An 18,874-nucleotide genomic window follows, 5' to 3' on the forward strand; every position below is an offset into this window, starting at 1 on the left:
CTTCCTGTTTGTAGTCGAACGTTAGCCGCGGATGTTTTTACCAGTGTAACATAAAAAGACTGCCTCAAGACGACGTTGCGAGCTTCCTGTTTTGGAAGGGGGCGGTTCAACATCGGACCGCTGCGTCGAGGCGCAGAGAGAAGCTGCAGCAGAGCGATAAGTCGCTCAGGGGTGAAACGTCCAGCGAGGCCGTCGCCGTGAACAGTTATCAACGATGGGAACCAAATTTTTAATAAGACCCGGGTTTGAGAAATGCCAAACGTACCCTTCGAGGGGTGAAGGGGCGTGTCCTAAAATGAATCCCAAGGTATGCTCACGAAGCCCCGGGAGACCGTTGCCGTCCAATCACCAGCCGTTCATTCAATCCAGGTCTTCCCAAGTTTCCGAAGGAGAAGCTGGAGCCCGTGGTGGTTGCCGAGGGCGACCCGGTCGTGCTGAGGTGTGATCCTCCGTGGGGCATCCCCCCTCGACAGCTCTACTGGATGTCTATCGGTGAGTAAAGAACAGAGACGTACTTAAAGCACTGGAGTACAAGTTACAATTGAAATCATCACCCGAGTGTCCGAATGACACCAAAAGACCGAGAAGGTTTGCTGCTCAGGTGCGGCTTTTACTTTAATCTGTTTTAAAGATCGGCACAGGGAGAGGCGGGTCTCACAGCAACGTGAGCACATTGTTTGAATTCATCTTTGGATTTATTTGTTGTTTTGAAGGGACCAACCCAAGCCTCTTTGTCATCGATTGAATCGTGTTAAATCTCCGTTATGGAGCTTTTATCCTTCCATAAATCAGGTATGAACAAAAATCCAAGACGACGAGGCTCAGTAAACTAAATACTAACAGCCGAGAGCTGAACCGCAGCCGAACTCCAATTTTTTGGTTACAGCACGTTGTCAGTAGGAAGCGGCGCAACTTCTTGTTTCTAGTCTCCTGTGTTAGCGTGAATATAAACAAACGAGGCGATTGGCAGAATTGCAAAGGGGTCAATAGAACCCAGAGAAATCTGAAAAAAATGCACAGTTTGCGAAACATATATTTTTCTGGTTTACCGTATGAAAGCGGTCTGACTATGTTATGAATGTCCCAGTACTGACGACCCCGCTCTGGTTGATAAGCCGGCGAACTCATTTTCGAACTCTCTATTTATAATTTTGGGATCTTTTCTTTTCCTTCGATTGCAACTCGGCAATTCTTTCCCCCCAGTAAAAAAAAAACAATCTATTGAGGCACCTTGGATGGTTCAGAGAGAGTTTATCCTACGTGTTTCAAGCATCCGTTTTTTTTTTTTTTCTTCAGCCTTTCTATATTGTTTTAATATAGCGTCTGAAGTTCTGCCTCGGTGTGGATCCAGAGGTTCCGCCGGTAAAAAAAAAACCTCCCGGGAAACCAGAACGCTGAGAGGAATGCACTGGGGTTTTACAGGCGGTGGAAAAACTCCCAGAATGCCGAGCAACCGAGGGCACGACTGGAGTGAAATAGAAATAAGATGTGGAGTTCCATTATTTGCCCGATTCCCTTGTTTTCCCTTCTTTAACAAATTGGGAGCGGTTGTCAATATTTTGTGTGTTGCGAGGATGAAACGTTGTGTGCATGTGTTGATGAATACATCATTGCATTTTGAGTCAAATTGTACAATTTTCTTTTGGAACAAGTCACCCAAATTAGAAGCCTGACTGATAGAAATGTTGACAAATCAGACTTTCCGGGCTGAGTACACTCACACATACCGTACCAGGAAATAAAATATGTTTTTTTAGTGACTCAAACAGTAAAACTGTAATTAAATGTAAGTAAAGTTTTAGAAAAAGATATGCATAAACTAGGTAGGCTCTGTAATAAAAAAATAATTAACCATATTTAATGTTATGTGTACAATGAGAGAGCAGCATATTTCCTACGTCCTTCTTTGAGGTTAAACTGAACTCAATTGCATTGCACCACCATTTTTTATACCACTTGCTCGCCTACAGACCGATCAAAAAGAGGTGCAGGGGCAAGGTGTGTTTCCACGCCCCAATTCCACGTTTAATGGCAGCACGCCTTGAGCAAGTGTGGGCTTCAAAAACATTTTTGAAGAAAAAAAGTCCATTAAACACCAGTGAGATGATGTTGTGCACGTGGAGTCTGAAGCTGCTTTCACATGCGCTGACTGAAATCATCCGGACTGTATGTGTGAACACAAATGCCCAAATCAGACATTAACTCAACACAGCCAGCACCCGAGTACAAAGTCTGCGTAATGCCCGATTGAGCGGTATGTGTGAACAGAGCAGGTGAATGTCCGGGGAATTCGCAGCGAGCGAGCGGGCGTGTCACATGTTGACGACGACACTATCATGTGACTTGTGATCGAGCGCGAAGGAGGGTCTGAGCGTAGCTGCTTCGTACTCCTTTCTGCTCTCCTTTCCACTCTTTTGTTTAGATTGCCAAGATGTAAGATGTAAGATGTCCAAATACAGTACATGGGGCATCAATGCAAAAAAAAAAAGTCACAATTACTGATGAGTCGGTAGCCTCGTCCACCGTCATGGGTGCCAGCTGCGTCACCGCATCGCGTCCTGCCTTCTGCGCGCTCGACCCAGGCCCCGCCCCTCGTCCAAACCGAACAGAGTATTTCCAGCAGGTGTGAACGCGTCTGACACGGACAATCTCCGGTTGCCTGCTACATGTGTGAAAGGGCAACTCCGGACGATGTCTGGACCAGATTATCCGGAAATTGTCCAGAGTTGAAGTGTGAAAGCAGCTGTACAGTCCTGAATACTGAGAGCACAACCAGTGGGCCGTAGGCCAGAGCTATAAATAGAAAGTAAAACGCTGATAATGGGCTGACCACAGAGTGACCGAGTGCTTGAGTGACCCAGCATTGACATGACACTTCCAAACAAAGCCCAAAATACGTCTCTGAGAGCAGCGACATTAAAGGGAAAGCTCCTCGGGGCGGCTTGTTTATGGTGCATGCTGAATGGCAGACCATTACAATACCCCAAGCTGTGTGTGAGGATTGGTTTTAACAATCCTGGAGCACCAGGGGAAGGCCTGTGAAGCCCACGCAGTTGATTTCACTGAATGCAGTTTTGGGGTATTGAGCGCTTCCCCTGTTTCAGATCTCCAGCACATTGAGCAGGACGAGAGGGTTTCCATGGGGATGGACGGGAACCTCTACTTCTCCAACGTCGTCCTGAACGACAGCCGCCCCGACTACTGCTGCTTCGCCGCCTTCTCCAAAATACGCACCATCGTCCAGAAGACCCCCATGGCTGTGGTGGTCAACGCCTGTAGGTTTAAAAAAAAAAAAAAGAAAAAGATCAACGATTATATGCTGAAATAGAGACGCCTCTATATGCATGTGAAGCTATTTTTCAAATTAGTAAGGTACCCAATAAAAACAATTGTTACATAACACGTTGAGGGTATTTTGCCAGTTAAAACAAATCTTTTGGTCAAACTCCTCTCTAACGCACTACATACCACGGCGTATAGCAGAGCCTGCCGAGGCTTGTTTAGTTTTAACTGCATACTGCTGTGATAGCAGAGAGAGGCACATACGTAATCTGACCTATTTTCACAATAATATACATACTGTATAAGTACTATGGTATATACAGCCAGGCTGCCCTCGACTAAAGATTTTCCTAGTCGACTATTAGTTGTCAGTTCAAGCCATTAGTGACAGATCGTTGCGTGTTCATGGGTTAGGGGAAGATATTCATTTAATTATTTAAATACAGTATATGTTTTGGGGGCATCAGAAAATGGCTTGAATTCCAGGGCTGAGGAAGAATGCTGTGACAAACATTCAAATAACATTGTTAACTCTGCGCTACATTTCAGATGAATACAAAACCTAATAACCAGCCTTTGAAATATACATTTAATTTACAAGCGCTGCAGTGAGCCACCGTTTAATAACACCAGTCAAACATTATATCGGTTGGACTTATTAGGGCCTATAATAACTTTATTAATGTACACATTAAAATTTTATTTAAACATCTCAAATCAAAAGCCCTCTACTGTGGTGTTTCATACACTTGTCCAGCTGTATAGGTTTTAACTGATAATTTACTAACTAATGTTAATTTTGACAAGGTGCAGCTTCCGAATACAGTTTTTTTTTTTTCCTGCGACCAAAACTTGGTCGCAGGAAACTTGGTGGGCAGCCCTATACAGTATATAGGTATCACTGACAAATGACCGATGTGTCTCTTATCTGCTATCACGGTAACAGTGTGCTCTTGAACTCAAGCATCAAAAACACTTTTTATAGGCAACTCTATATGTAACTCCATAAGTCATTCATCTTTTGTTTGTGTTTCAGTGAAACCCACTGGTGACGTGGAGAACAGTACCAGCCACAGTGAGTAGCATTATAAAAGAGAGAGACTGTAAGAGATGCCGAGATCTCTGGCGCAGCTACTGTAACACACAGAGACATTTACTTTCTTTGAATTTAAGAAAATTGTCACCAAGGACAAAAACAATGGGATGTCATGATTTCCATTGCAGGTATCAGTCCTGCGGGGAGGATGCCCAGCCTCCTGCTGCCCCCTGGTGTTCAGTCTGAGGTAGTGCTGCTGAAAGGAACCGAGCTGGGGCTGGAGTGTGCACCACAGGGATTGTATGTACAGTTATTCTATCATTAGGATTTAAACCAGATGTGTATAATATACTATTGACATATTTAATTCTTTCTGTCTTAAAGTTTACATATTCACCCTTCCCAGGACCTTTCCCTCTCTTATCCCCTCAGCGTAACACGTCATTTTTTCGTTCTTGCATTCATGTACAGGGGCATTTCGTTTGCATACGTTTTTTATTTACTTTGTACTTTTTCATTTTATTATTTTTATCTTATTGTTGGTTGAATATTTGTGTTTTTATCTATGTTGATGCCTGCTCCACTATATGTGTAAATCCCTTGTGCATCTTGCACTTTGCGATGAAAGATTCTCTCTTTGATTCTGATTATTATACTTGTTGCTTTTGTTTGTTTTGTTGTTGTTTTTTTTCCAAGTCCAACTCCAAAGGTGCAGTGGATCAAAATGGGAGAGCCGCTGCCCGAGCGGACACAGGTGAAGAACTACGGGAAGCTGTTGACGATATCCGACGTGGAGGACAAGGACAATGGGAAGTACATGTGCAAAGCCAAGAACACCGTCGGGGAGGTCGTGCACTACTTCGACGTGATCGTGGAAGGTATTTAGGATTCGAAATCCAATTCCGCGAGGAAGGTAAAACATGCTTTTGATTTGATTTGACGCTCCCTGCGTGTATCCCCAGAGCCCCCCAAATGGCTGACGGATCCCCCGCCGAACCAGCTGGCCGTGGTCGGCTCGGACGTCCACATCAAGTGCTCGGTCGATGGAAAGCCACAGCCCGACATTCAGTGGAGGAGGAACGGAGAGGTCCTGGACGGTGAGGGTTATGCAGTCTCCCATCCATCCATCTGTCCATCCACCCGTCCATCCATCCCCCTCCACCCGTCCGGTCCAGGGTCAGAGTGGGGTGGAGCCCTTCCAGCGTGTGAGACGGGGAGTGTGGCGCGATCTGTCCTGCTGTGTTGGTTTGGGATGAACTAAAATTGTGATTTCAGTCACAGTTCTTTAAAATGCACTTAAAGGTACGGCAATATTAATATTATTAAATAACAGCTCCTCCATGGTACCATGAGGAGAGTCACCCAGCATGGGATACCACCAGTCAATCTCACCAGGGCTGCTGCATAAAGTGCTTCCCTGCGTCTGAAATGGCGCTTGGACATACTACTACGAACGCGTCCAGATATTAATTTGGTGTGCTCAATAATGTGCTATTGGATAAATATTAACCACGATTATGGCTTTAAACATCATAAACAGATGTGTTTAGACATAGACAACATATATTTTTCTGCATTTAAAAATTATATAAGTCATCCCCTTGGAGGCACGTGAAGTCACCCATTGCCACCCGAGCGGAAGCTGATTGGCTCAGAACTGGAGCCTGCTGAGAAGCTACAGGGAACGTTATTGGTTGAAAATACAAAAACAAATTTATTGAAAGCAGCTCCCAGCATGCAATGTCGTATTGGTCAACTTACTCCTGTTCTTTTGTCCAGTGGTTCCCAATCTGCCACAGCTCAATATGCCAAGGGGGCCTTGACATGAGAAGCTTTGGGGAACGACCAGCGGTCTAGTATGTGAGTTATGACGGTGACTTTATTGTTATTTCTGTTTTTCCTGCAGATGACCCGTCAAACCACATCCTGGTTCTGGATGACACGGTGGTTCTGAACAACGCCCGAGAAGAGCACAGCGGCGTCTACCAGTGTGAGGTGTCCAACATCCACGGCAGCATCCTGGCCAACACTAACATCATGGTCATGAGTGAGTAACATTAGATCCATAGAGACTGGATTATACAGATGGATGGATGACGGATGGATGACGGATGGATGACGGATGGATGATGGATGGACTGATGGATGTATACAGTAGATTGATATTATGATGATAATAATAATATATATGACAATAAATACAATAATAATTAAGTAAATACAATAAAGAAGAAAATAACAAAATGTCAATATGCAATAAACCATAAGAATTAACTGATGATTTGGCAATACACAATAAACCTAAAACAAATAAAAATAACAATTGGAAGTATGCAATAAACAATAAAAAATAAACCCCAAAATTAAAAAAAATACTAGAAAATGAACCTAAAAATATAACAATGAACAAGGAAAAATGGCAATAATTTTCGATATTTATATATAATACATATAATGTATATTATGTATTTTAAGATTCTTAAATGAAGAACAATAACACATTTCAAATATAGCTGCAGCAATACACAAGGTCCAGTTCATTCATTTTTGGCACCTGTTACATTTTTTGTTTTTTGTGTAATTCAGCTAAATCTACTGAACTTATAAACATAATGTAGTTGTGTAGTTACGTAGTTAAGTCAGTTCTAAATAACAGTTCTCAATAGCTGAATATTGTTATGATAATTACTTTTTATAACAATAACAATAAATTGTAATTACTACTTTATTGTATTTTTTCTGTTAATAATCTACAATTGGAAAATTCAGTTAAATAGATTACTTGTCTATATTGTAATACAGACAACATTTATAGAAACTTTAACATTAATTTGTCATTAGAATTATTATGGAAGAATTTGTCAATACTACAAACACTTTCTGCCTTTTCGTTAAAGTTTGTTAAGTTTAGGTGTAGGAAAATGTTTATACATGATGTTTATTCAAAGAAAGTTGCTTATATTTTACTTTAAAATAAATATTCCCATTGCACGGCTTCTATTTTTCAGACGTCTCTCTGGATCTTGGACACATCACTCAGTCGCATTTCAGTGAACTAAAATCAGAGTTTTTGTGGGCTAGTTTTTTTTTTTCGGAATCTGTACATTTATAGTAAATAGTATGATGACGTCATGAAGCATCTCACTGTAAATCTCATCTCGTTCCATCTTGTAAACGAATAGCGGCATGGCAGTTATGCAAGACCAGCTGATCGATTTGGAATAACTTTAAACCACGAGATCCTTGTGACGTACCGGTTCAAACGACCCCTTAACCGTGTTCGCAGGTGCTGCCTACCCGTGTTCCAGATAGTTCTCGATTTCAACATTTGGAGAATTTTCCCGGAACAATAACAATAGGGGCCCCTGAATATACGATTAACCTAAAAATGTTCAATAAACAATGAAAACAATATAAATATGTTATATGTATGGACCTCCTTCCTGTAAAATGGCTGCAGAGTTGAAAAGCTAGAGTCTGCTCATCATCATCGCTGTACATTTGAGTGTCTCACACACACACACACACCCACGCACACACACACACACACACACACACGCACACACACACACACACACACACACACGCACACACACACACACACACACGCACACACGCACACACACGCAGGCATGCCAGATGCGTAAGCTCTGCCTCTGTAGGAAGCAGAGCAGCAATAAAAGCCTCTTTCATCTCCGAAGGAAGGATTCTGAGTTTTCATTTCGGGGCCCAAAGCACTTCCTGTTGCTCTCATTACCGTCCCATCCACTCGCTGCATCCTCCTTCTCAGGCAGATGTTCTTGGCCCGGCTTCAAGCAAACACTACTTATGATAGAGAATTTAGAAATTTTACACATGATCCAAGTATAAATCATGTTGATGGCTCCACCAGTTGCTATACAGTCGCTATATGTTTCTTTTCATCACGTCAGGATTTGCTAATTAGCTGAAATTAGGTTATTTCATGTGTGTATGTGTGTGTGTGTGTGTGTGTGTGTGTGTGTGTGTGTGTGTGTGTGTGTGTGTGTGTGTGTGTGTGTGTGTGTGTGAACCCTTGTGTGAATTACTTTATTTTTTTGTAGAAAGTACTGTAGAGGGGCTAGTATAACCAGATAAAGTACCTCACATCAGTGTTTCTCAACACGGCGTCCGAGGGTCTCCCAGGTGGTCCTTCGAGGGCCTCCAGGGGCTCCCCAGGAAAACATGATTGGTTTGATCATCATTTTGCTGTTATCTCCTGAACTATGTGTTTCCCAACCTTTGAGTTCAATTTGCCCTTGTTTTTCGTCTGATCGCAATGTGTGGCAAGGTAAATAATCCATCTATCCGTGCGCCAGCGGGAGCCCGCTGCAGGTTCCGTGGAGCGTGCGCACACAGACAGGAAACGGGCACGCCGAGCGGGGCGGAGATGCGTATTGGAGTGTCCGTAATGGACTGAACACCACTGCTCTACACCGGCCTGTTTTCTTGCCTCGTTGCCGAATTATCGGTCTTAGATAAATATGAAATGTAAAATAATTGTCGCTGTTATTTTTCTTGAAAAAAACCTGCAGGTGTAATGTCAATGATCTTCTTGTTTGGGATAAATTATTTTTATTTCATGCCATTTGGTGGCATTCTTTTTTACTGAGTATAATGTCATTTATATCTAGCCTTAAGACGCTGAATTCATGTGAGGAAAGTCTTATTTTGATTCAAAGATTTGGACATTGGAGTTTATTTATTTATCGGTATATAAAATACATTATTATTGTGAAGGCAGTTTTCTGTTTATTTACAAAGTGCAATAATTCAATTGTGTACCCCGAAAATGGATGAATTATTGTGATCGCAATATTGACTAAAATAATCGTGATTAACATTTTATCCATAATCCTGCAGCCCCACTTTCAGAGTGCATCTTGTTCTGATGAACACAGAGCTGGTATTCTGCTGGAACTGATTACTTAGATAATAGTGCAGCCTTGCAATTTGGATCCTGCAACCCAAGAGCTAATTCACATTATTTATTTATTTCTTAAACTAATTTGAAATATTTTCATGGCTCACCTGCCGAGCTCTCACAGCCTAACGCCCTAATGAACTAATGCATCAAATTGAGGGGACTTAATGTGGTATAAAGGTTGAGAACCACAACCACAAAATCTCTCCCCCTGGTCCCAGATCTGGCTCCTCGGATGCTGACCAGAGACCACCAGGCCTACGCCGTCGTGCTGGGAGGAGACGTGGTGATGAACTGCAGCGTTTTCGGCTCTCCGGTGCCCCTCATCTCCTGGTGAGAGATCCCAAAAACCTGTAGTCCGTCTTATTTGCCGTAGGTCGTGTTTTCATAATACTTAATCCCACGGCAAATAACGAAACACAACAAAAACATCAGGACAACACAATGACATTAACGAGGCGCCTCAATGTGGGTGCCTCTGGACAAGCAGGATCGTCGCTGATTGGATCATTTTGGGGATCAAGAGCGGCTAGTAAACAAATACAATGTGTATTGAAAGATGCAGACTTTTTTACAAAATCAACGGTAACTCTCTTCATTCTGAACCGATTTTCATGAAATTTGGTTTGTTACAAACATGTGAAATTGAACACGATACGGGTTACTCGTTGGACTTAAATTCAGTTACTGGCGGCGCATCTAATCAGCTCTATGCCAAAGCATTAACAATCTGAATAGTCACATCTTCCTCGTGGACACACAGGCTCCCATCTATGAAGAGGCAACATCAAGTGTCAATTATTTAGAATTTCTGCTTTTGTGAGTTTCTCCAAAATTGTAGATTTCTATTTCTATTATATTATTATAAAGCCGCCTGGTTTATTTATATTGTATCAATAATTACATCAATAAATTCAAGTCTGTGTGCCTGTCTGCCTATCTGTCTGTCTGTCTGTCTGTCTGTCTGTCTGTCTGTCGGAAAAACTGTCAAAATGCAAGGTATAAAAAGTGTGGTTAAGCTTTGTATATAATGGGATTTTTTGATTTTGTGTGGACTCCACACACACATACAAATCTTTTTTTTTTTGTATCTCTGGAAGAGAAAGTGGGGGAAAAAAGAAAATAAAATTTATTGAAATATTTTTTTAAATTTGCAGTGTGTAGAATTAAGAGGCATCTAGCGCTGAATTTGCAGATCGCGACCAACTGAATACCCCTCCTCATGCCCGTGCAACATGGCGGGCTCTATAAAGAGGCGGACGTAAAACTAGCGAAAAACGCAAAAGGCCCTCTCTAGAGCCAATGTTGGGTTTGTCCGTTCTGGGCTACTGTAGAAACATGGCGGTGCAACATGGCGGCCTCCGTGAAGCATACCCGCACCGATGTAGGAAAAAAAAAGGCTCATTCTAACCTAAGGTCAACACAACGATTTTTATATGATGGGATTATACACAAATTAAAATTTATGAATATTACTGTATGTTCCTTTTCTGCTGTTCCGTGAATTCTACACACGGCACCTTTAAATCAAATCATAAATCAGAATCAGAATCAGAAATACTTTAATAATCCCAGGGGGAAATTACTTATTTAATCAAATTAAATGAATAATTAGATGTAACAACAAATGTAATTATGAATACATATATATAGATATATAGATATATAGATATTTAAATATATATTACAATTATGTTACATATTTTGAAAACATTAAGTAAAATGAGCTGGATTATTATTATTATTATTATTATCATTAATTTCACACAATCTCCAGCCGTATGTGTGCACACTCAAAAGGACGTGAAAACTTTTTAATTAAAAGAAAAATGTTCCTCCTCCTTCCAGGGCCAAGAAGGAGGCTCTCAAACCCGGCGAGGGGGAGCCGTTTGGGGTTCTGCCAAACGGATGGCTGCACATCAGTGGAGCAGAAAAGACGGACGCAGGGGAGTACGTGTGCTCCGCGTCCAGCGACGAGGGAGAGTCGGCCATCACCGCCACGCTACACGTCAAAGGTACAGCAGCCGTCGCCATGGTAACCATAACTACTGATAGAGATTACACCGATCTGACACCCTATGTTGGTATTGGACAGATACCAGCGAAAAATATCTGTAGGAGAAAAAAAGCACAAATCCATCCCAAAAATATATATATACATATACTGTGTATGCACCGAAGCGAAGGCTAGCCCTTCTGGTCCAATCCCACAGAAGATCTACTGTAGCACAAATTCCTGAAAAAGTTAATGCTGCTATGATAGAAAGGTGTCAGAGCACACAGTGCATCACAGCTTGCTGCGTATGGAGCTGTGTAGCCACAGACGGTCAGAGTGTCCATGCTGACCCCGGACCACCTCCATAAGCGCCTACAATGGGCATGTGGGTGTCAGAACTGGTCCATGGAGCAATGGAAGAAGGTTGCCTGGTCTGATGAATCACGTTTTCTTCTACATCATGTGGATGACTGGGTGTGTGTGCGTTGTTTACCTGGGGAAGAGATGACACTAGGATGCACTGTGGGAAGAAGGCAAGCAGGCGGAGGCAGTGTGGTGCTCTGTGCAATGTTCTGCTGGGAAACCTTGGGTCCTGGCATTCATGTGGATGTCACTTTGATTCATACCACCTACCTTAACATTGTTGCAGAGCAATTACACCCCTTCATGGCAACGGTAGTCCTTGATGGCAGTGGCCTCTTTCAGCAGGATAATGCGTCCTGACACACTGCAAGATATGTTTGGGGAACATGACAAACAGTTAAAAGTGTTGTCTTGGCCTCCAAATTCCCCAAATCTCAATCCGATCCATCTGTGTGATGTATTGGAACAACAAGCCCGATCCATGGGGGTCCCACCTCGTAACTTACAGGACTTATAGGATCTGCTGCTAACGTCCTGGTGCCAGATACCACAGGACACCTTCAGAGGTCTCTTGGAGTCCATGCCTCCACGGGTCAGAGCGGTTTTGGTGGCACAAGGGGGAGCAACACAATATTAGTGGTTATTAGTGGTGGTTTTAATGTTGCTGATCGATGTACAGTATGTCATGGAAACACTTTTGCGACATAATGTAAAGAGAAGTATATATATATTTTTTTTAATCTGGGGTCCCTAAATACTAATATATTAATAAATCTGGCCCGCAATTTAATACCACAATGTTAAATGAATCTACGCAACTTTCGTTAATGTGTTCAGGATACAAAATCATAAAAAAATAAAATCGAATTTTTTTTTACGTCTATTTTCAACAGAGTACTGTCGGGAATTTGAGTTTGAGATCTGTTTTAAATGCTGTAATTTTGCGAAACAATCGCTTTTTGATTGATATTTATTTTTTCTTTTTGTGGAAATATTTTAGCTGAATGAAACAAAGTTGTGTTTTTCACAAGTCATGTTGTGATGTATTTCTTCCTGTAAGGTCATGGTCATCGTGTACAGTAAGTGTTGGAGCAGTTTGAGAACAGTGCTCTTCGGTGGCCGTCGAAAAATACTAACATAAATAAGAATAGCTCATTTAAAGCTTACTAGTTGTTAAAGGCAAGATATATTGGATCAGTATCAGTCTGGAAAAATCCATCTCTAGTTGAGACCATTAATCTTAATTTTAGGTTCAATAGACGAAACAGAAATGGTAGTTAACACCTCTCTGATGTTTATTAAACAGGTTTTCATGATGGGGTTTGTGAATTTGTGAAAGCTGACACATAAGCTGTGAACTTCAAAACTGACATTTTTAAGTGGCCTGTGTTACATGTTAGACGAAAATAAATTGCAAAATAGATAATATTAATTAAAAAAAAGACTTCTGCCAAAATTCCACTTCCACAGGATGGAAAATGTACTGTACTTGTGAATGCAAATTTTAACACTATTCAATCATTAAAAGTGCAAATTGCTAAAGAAATATTGTCGGAAGAAGGTGCAAAATATATAAATTAAAACTGAATATTTTTGCATTCCTCCAGTAATTATACAATGCTCATTTCTCATGTCAGATACTTATCACCCTTCCTATTGTCTGTTCTTTTTTGTGGTGTTTTATTTCGGATTCTGCACCACCGTCCAGACCCCACCAAGATCACCACCGCGCCCCAGGACTTGAGGATCAGTGTTGGGTCAGCGGCCAGGCTCCGGTGCCACGCTCAGTATGACCCCACCCTGGCCTCTAGCTTCCAGGTGATCTGGAGCAGGGACGGGGAGGACATCATCATGGAGGCTCCCAGGTAGGACGCTCCGTGAGGGTTAGGTTAGTAGTTGGCAGCAGGTTAGGGTTAGTCAGGGTTAGGTTTTATATAGGTTTTTATTTATATATATATACTGTATATATATATATATATATATACACATACCCTAACCTAGCCTGTTACCAACTACTAAAATAACTATAACTAACCATAACCTGCTAACTACAAACCTCACAATTGTTGTATATATAATTTTTTTGATTTAAATTTATTACTTTTATTATTATAACCTATCTGTATTAAAATAATTACAAAGTATTTCTGATAAAAAAAATTGTCCAAAAAGAGACAATAACAGCTATCAACAATGTCACCCATATATTAAGTAGAAATGTTGATTATTTAAGACAATTTCATTCATTAATCGTCAAAAGCTAATATCATGGTTTTTCCCCCGGTTCCCCAGGATCTCTGTGGAGGACGGCGTACTGCAGATCATGAGCGTGAACCAGAGCGACCAGGGCACGTACACCTGCACAGCCAGGACCCACCTGGACGAGGACGCTGCCTCGGCTCTGCTCACCGTCCTGGGTATGGATGGATGGATGGATAGATAGATAGATAGATAGATAGATATTTAGACCGATAGCTGGACAGATAGGCGGATGGATGGGGAACAGTAGGCAAAAAGATTTGGCAATGAACAATAGACATAAACCTTAAAATGTAAAAATAACAATGAAAAATACCAAAAAAAAAAGTATTATATGCAAGATACCTGAAATAAAACCAGAAAAATATGAGTATGTAGAATAAACCTACATTTATAAATGTGGCATTATACAATTAATCTCATGCTAAACAATTAATATAGTTTATGAAATTAACAAAAAACTAAAAAACTAGAAAATAACAACAGAAAAGAAAAATCACAGTAAAAGAAACTTATATTAATCATACAGGTAATCCAACAGAGTCTTTTTGCATTGTGGATCAAAGTTAATCATGCAAATGAATCTCCTTTATGGAATGCTCATTACCATATTTATATCCCACAGATGTTTATTTAATTTGATTGACACTAACTTGTTGTTTTTGGGGACGGGACGCGGCGGCTCCGCCTTTAGACGTTCCCGACGCGCCGCAGAATTTGGATCTGAATTGGGAAATGTCCGGGGGAAGGACCGTGGCGCTGTCCTGGGAGCCGGGGAGCGACAACAACAGCCCTGTCACAGGTACCAAACCAAGCATCTCCATTAGCATCTCTCAGCAAAAAAAATAAAAACAAAAAAAAAAAAAATCTGGAAAAGATGTCATCAATAGAAACATCAAAGTTGCATCAGAAACAGTTTGGCTGCTTCAAACCTACAGTAGCAGATTCATTCATTTTGGTATGATTTTAAAGTGCGAATCCATAACGTTGTTTGTGTTGCGATGGATTACACATTAGTTATATGTTGTATCCTACTAAAACTCATTGAGAGTTACAGGTTGCTCTATACTGACACTTGGAGCCCCATCTTATTGGAACTCATCGACGTTCCATGTTCTATTATTGTTCCATAGTAAGTAATGAACAATAATAAACACTGGCAAAATCGGCATTCTCACTATTGTGGTGACTGCAAATGGCAGCGGTAGTTTGTATGTGCAGCTGTCCAACCACGTGAACGAGATCAGATCGCGTGACGGTCAGACTTTAAAAAATCAAGACTCTGAAGGGGTATACCCTAATGAGACGGATTAGCATACTGCATATATTAAGTGGTAGTATCTTGCATACGATGTGATGAGCCTCGTTACCAGACGGCTTCGGTGTGAATAACTGATGGAGTCATTTAGCTGCAGTAACTCACACATTGACTCCCTGTTACACTGTCATGGTACTCAAAATATTTTCCCGAGGGTGGCAGGTCTGAAAACTGCACATAGAGGAGCATATGTGTAAAGAAAAATGCATTGAATGGCTGTTTCTCATAAAGTGCCGGCTAAAAGATATAAATATAATATGGGACTTTATTTACAAAATAATCTCATGGATTACCACTTTAAATATTTAAGAGCACATATATGTAATATAGCGCAACTGCAATTCAATCAGAAAGCCAATTTCCCATTTCTCACTTTAGAATGATTTGCACATGTCTCTATGTCACATAACTCACAAAATATTCTGCTGCTAATTCAGCTTTTATATTTTGAAATAAGTGTTCATACCACAGAAATTCTCAAGGCAACTTGTTTTTTTCTCAATACGTTTTTTTTTAATCTCTTTAAAGTAAGAAATACAAAACGTATATTCATCAAAAGAAAAAAAAAGATGTCATCACTATATGTTTTTGGGTGTGTTAGTTCTGCAGAAAAATAAAAAGTAAAAAATATAAATGACAATTATAATCAAACCAGAGAAACCCACCAAGTGTATATGAGCATAATTTCCATTATGTTCATTATGTACATATTCTACTATTTTTTCATACAGATACAGTATAATAAGAGATTGTTACTGTGAGTCAGTGGAAAAGGCGTGGTAATTATAATTATGTTGCATGCGTTGTGTGGATTCAATGTTACGCGGAGCATGCGAATGAATTTCAAGCAGGGTTTTTCTGTTGGTTACGCTTAACAAGGAACAAAAAAAAGGTTTCTCTGAAAAACAGTTTGTAGGCATCAATAGAATAGATAAAAAATAGATAAAAAAGCCTTTGTTGCCAGTTCTGGCCACGCAAAACACAAGTTTCTGTTTGTATCTCACATTGAGACACTCAAACATTCTGTTGGACTAAACAATACACTGTGTAATAAAAACAGTTTTTTTCCCGAAATAGAAATAGAATAATTTATGTGCAGAGTGGAGCGTTCTCCTCCTCGTTCTCCTCCGCACGTCGCAGGCGTATGTCTTCAACATAATTTGAAGCCTCCTTGCCATTGCTGCCAGAGCTGTGGAGCTGTTGTGAACAGGGATGAATTATTAAAATATGTCACATCTTTTCCTGCCAAAAGCAGAAAGAGGAGGCAGAGGCAGACACTTTCACTTTGTTATTATCTCTTTTCAGGGGAAACCACACTTTTATTCAGGGCTGGGAAGTAACTAGTAACCGCTACTTCTACTCTAGTACTGCACATTTCCCCCGTTTCTCTGTGTGAGGAATACGAAACAAATTCTGTGTGAGCTGTAAGAGGGTTCTGTGTCCATGCTGCCTTTCTCTCTGTGTGAGTTTGGATCAAACAACCTCTGTGTGGGTTGATGTGTTGAAGAATGTGTCGCGCGCCATCTGAGAAATTCCCTCAAATTTCCTCCACAAATTTGTTGACACCGCTTTTCAGGCCCAGCATATTTTCTTGTTGCTTCCCAGAATTCCTGGTGGAGTTCGAGGAGAGCCACTGGGAGCCGGGCCGCTGGAGGACCCTGCACAGGGTCCCCGGCAACCGGGCAACTGCCGAGCTGACGCTGCACGGCAACCTGCACTACCAGTTCAGAGTGTACGCCGTCAACGCCGTGGGCCCCGGGCCCCCCAGCGCGCCCACCCACAGATACTCCACCACCCCTGCAGGTTCCACCCTTCTGTCCATAACCTTTTCCATCTATTGTGCAAGGCGTGTAGCTCAGATTTTGCTTTCTTTTCTTTTCCTTGGAAGTGGCTTTTCTCAGCAGCGGGAGGTGGGATGTTCAGGGCATGTTTGAAATTCTACTTTCTATGGAGCTTCAATAACTGGTTCCTTTAAATATAAATATAAATATAAATATAAATATAAATATAAATATAAATATAAATATAAATATAAATATGAATATAAATCATAATAATATTTCCTGAAGTCCTGCCCGGTCCTTTACTTAAGGTCCATGTTAGTAAGTAAAGAGGTCAAAAAAACAGTTAAGTCAGAGTTTCCCAACTTTGGGGTCTTGGTCACTGCATATACACATGAGAACATGGTGCCATTTCCGAGACTGATATATGAATATTTGATTGTTGTATTTTAAATACTAATTTAGTTAAATAGGTTTGATCTCTCTATATAATCCATGGATGCTTAAATAGGCTGGCCCGTAACGGTGTGGAAGCACGTGGCGCTGTCGAGTTGTCTGACAGAACTAGCTCCCGAAGCAGTAGTTTTGTGAGTATGAGAATATTAAAAAAAAAAGAAATAAATGTATCTAAAATCTTTACCTAAAATCTGTACCCAAAGCTCCGGATGGGAACCCAGAAAACATCAAAATCCAGGGTCACCTCCCTCACCAGATGGACATCAGCTGGGAGGTAAGTGGAGGAACCTCTATTTAACCACCACAGCATGTGCTGGAATGCGTGCGTTATGGACCTACAGTGTGTTTGCCTTGATTATAATTCTTTTAGCCTCTGCTGCCCGTTGAGCACAACGGCCCGGGCCTGGAGTACAAGGTGAGCTACCGGCATCTGGGGGTGGACGACAGTTGGAACGAGACTCTGGTGAAGAGGCATCATTTCGTGGTGAAGAACACGCCCACCTTCGTCCCCTACGAGATCAAGATCCAGAGCAGGAACAGCCACGGCTGGGGGCCCGAGCCCAGGGTGGTGACCGGGTACTCCGGGGAGGACGGTGAGGACGGAAAGCATGGAGGTCCCGTCTAAAGATTAAGAGGAAAAACAACGTAGATTCGACCGGAATGTACAGAGACGACGTATGTTACTATGAAAAGAATCGATGGGGACATGCGCTCCTCTCAGGGGTTAAATTGGAGGGAGAAGCCGCCCAACAACCTTTGTACATTTAGAGAAAGAATCTCTACAAATCTATAAGAATGGAAGGATCAAAGTCACTCACAAGTTCAGGGACTCCCATGAGAATCCCAACGTCAGAACTTCTTGCAGGTCCTTTGAGATGGATAGATAGACGGATGGATGGATAGATGGATGGATGGATGGATAGATGGATGGATGGATAGATGGATGGATGGATGGATAGATGGATGGATAGATAGATAGATAGATAGATAGATAGATGGATGGATGGATGGATGGATGGATGGATGGATGGATGTGATAAATAGATAGATGGATAGATGTGATAGATGGATAGATAGATGGATGGATGTGATGGATGGATGTGATAGATAGATAGATAGATAGATAGATAGATAGACAGACAGACAGATAGATAGATAGATAGATAGATAGATAGATAGATAGACAGACAGACAGACAGATAGATAGATAGATAGATAGATAGATAGATAGATAGATAGATAGATGGATGTCATGACAATGGATGGATGTGACAGATGGATGTGATAGATGATGGATGGATAGATAAATACATGGATGGATGGATGGATGGATGTGATTGATAGATAGATAGATAGATAGATAGATAGATAGATAGATAGATAGATAGATAGATAGATAGATGGATGTCGTGATAGATGGATGGATGGATAGATAAATACA

At 41.2% G+C, this 18,874-nt stretch overlaps 1 protein-coding gene across 2 annotated transcripts in view; it reads left to right on the forward strand.

Moving 5' to 3' along the window:
* The window catches only part of LOC307241785 (neural cell adhesion molecule L1-like protein), a 63,645-nt gene that overhangs the window by 11,326 nt on the left and 33,445 nt on the right, over window positions 1-18,874 (forward strand). For both annotated transcript variants that reach the window (XM_080016009.1, XM_080016010.1), the window contains exons 5-19: window positions 370-492; window positions 3,105-3,275; window positions 4,319-4,357; window positions 4,507-4,618; window positions 5,015-5,196; window positions 5,281-5,415; window positions 6,225-6,365; window positions 9,482-9,593; window positions 11,109-11,275; window positions 13,328-13,484; window positions 13,912-14,036; window positions 14,573-14,680; window positions 16,802-16,999; window positions 17,637-17,707; window positions 17,804-18,026. In XM_080016009.1, coding sequence (XP_079872135.1) covers window positions 370-492; window positions 3,105-3,275; window positions 4,319-4,357; window positions 4,507-4,618; window positions 5,015-5,196; window positions 5,281-5,415; window positions 6,225-6,365; window positions 9,482-9,593; window positions 11,109-11,275; window positions 13,328-13,484; window positions 13,912-14,036; window positions 14,573-14,680; window positions 16,802-16,999; window positions 17,637-17,707; window positions 17,804-18,026 — 2,064 coding nt within the window. The remainder of the gene's footprint in view (window positions 1-369; window positions 493-3,104; window positions 3,276-4,318; window positions 4,358-4,506; window positions 4,619-5,014; window positions 5,197-5,280; window positions 5,416-6,224; window positions 6,366-9,481; window positions 9,594-11,108; window positions 11,276-13,327; window positions 13,485-13,911; window positions 14,037-14,572; window positions 14,681-16,801; window positions 17,000-17,636; window positions 17,708-17,803; window positions 18,027-18,874) is intronic.

Source organism: Zeus faber (assembly GCF_960531495.2).
Source record: "Zeus faber genome assembly, chromosome: 15".
Taxonomy (NCBI): Eukaryota; Metazoa; Chordata; class Actinopteri; order Zeiformes; family Zeidae; genus Zeus; species Zeus faber.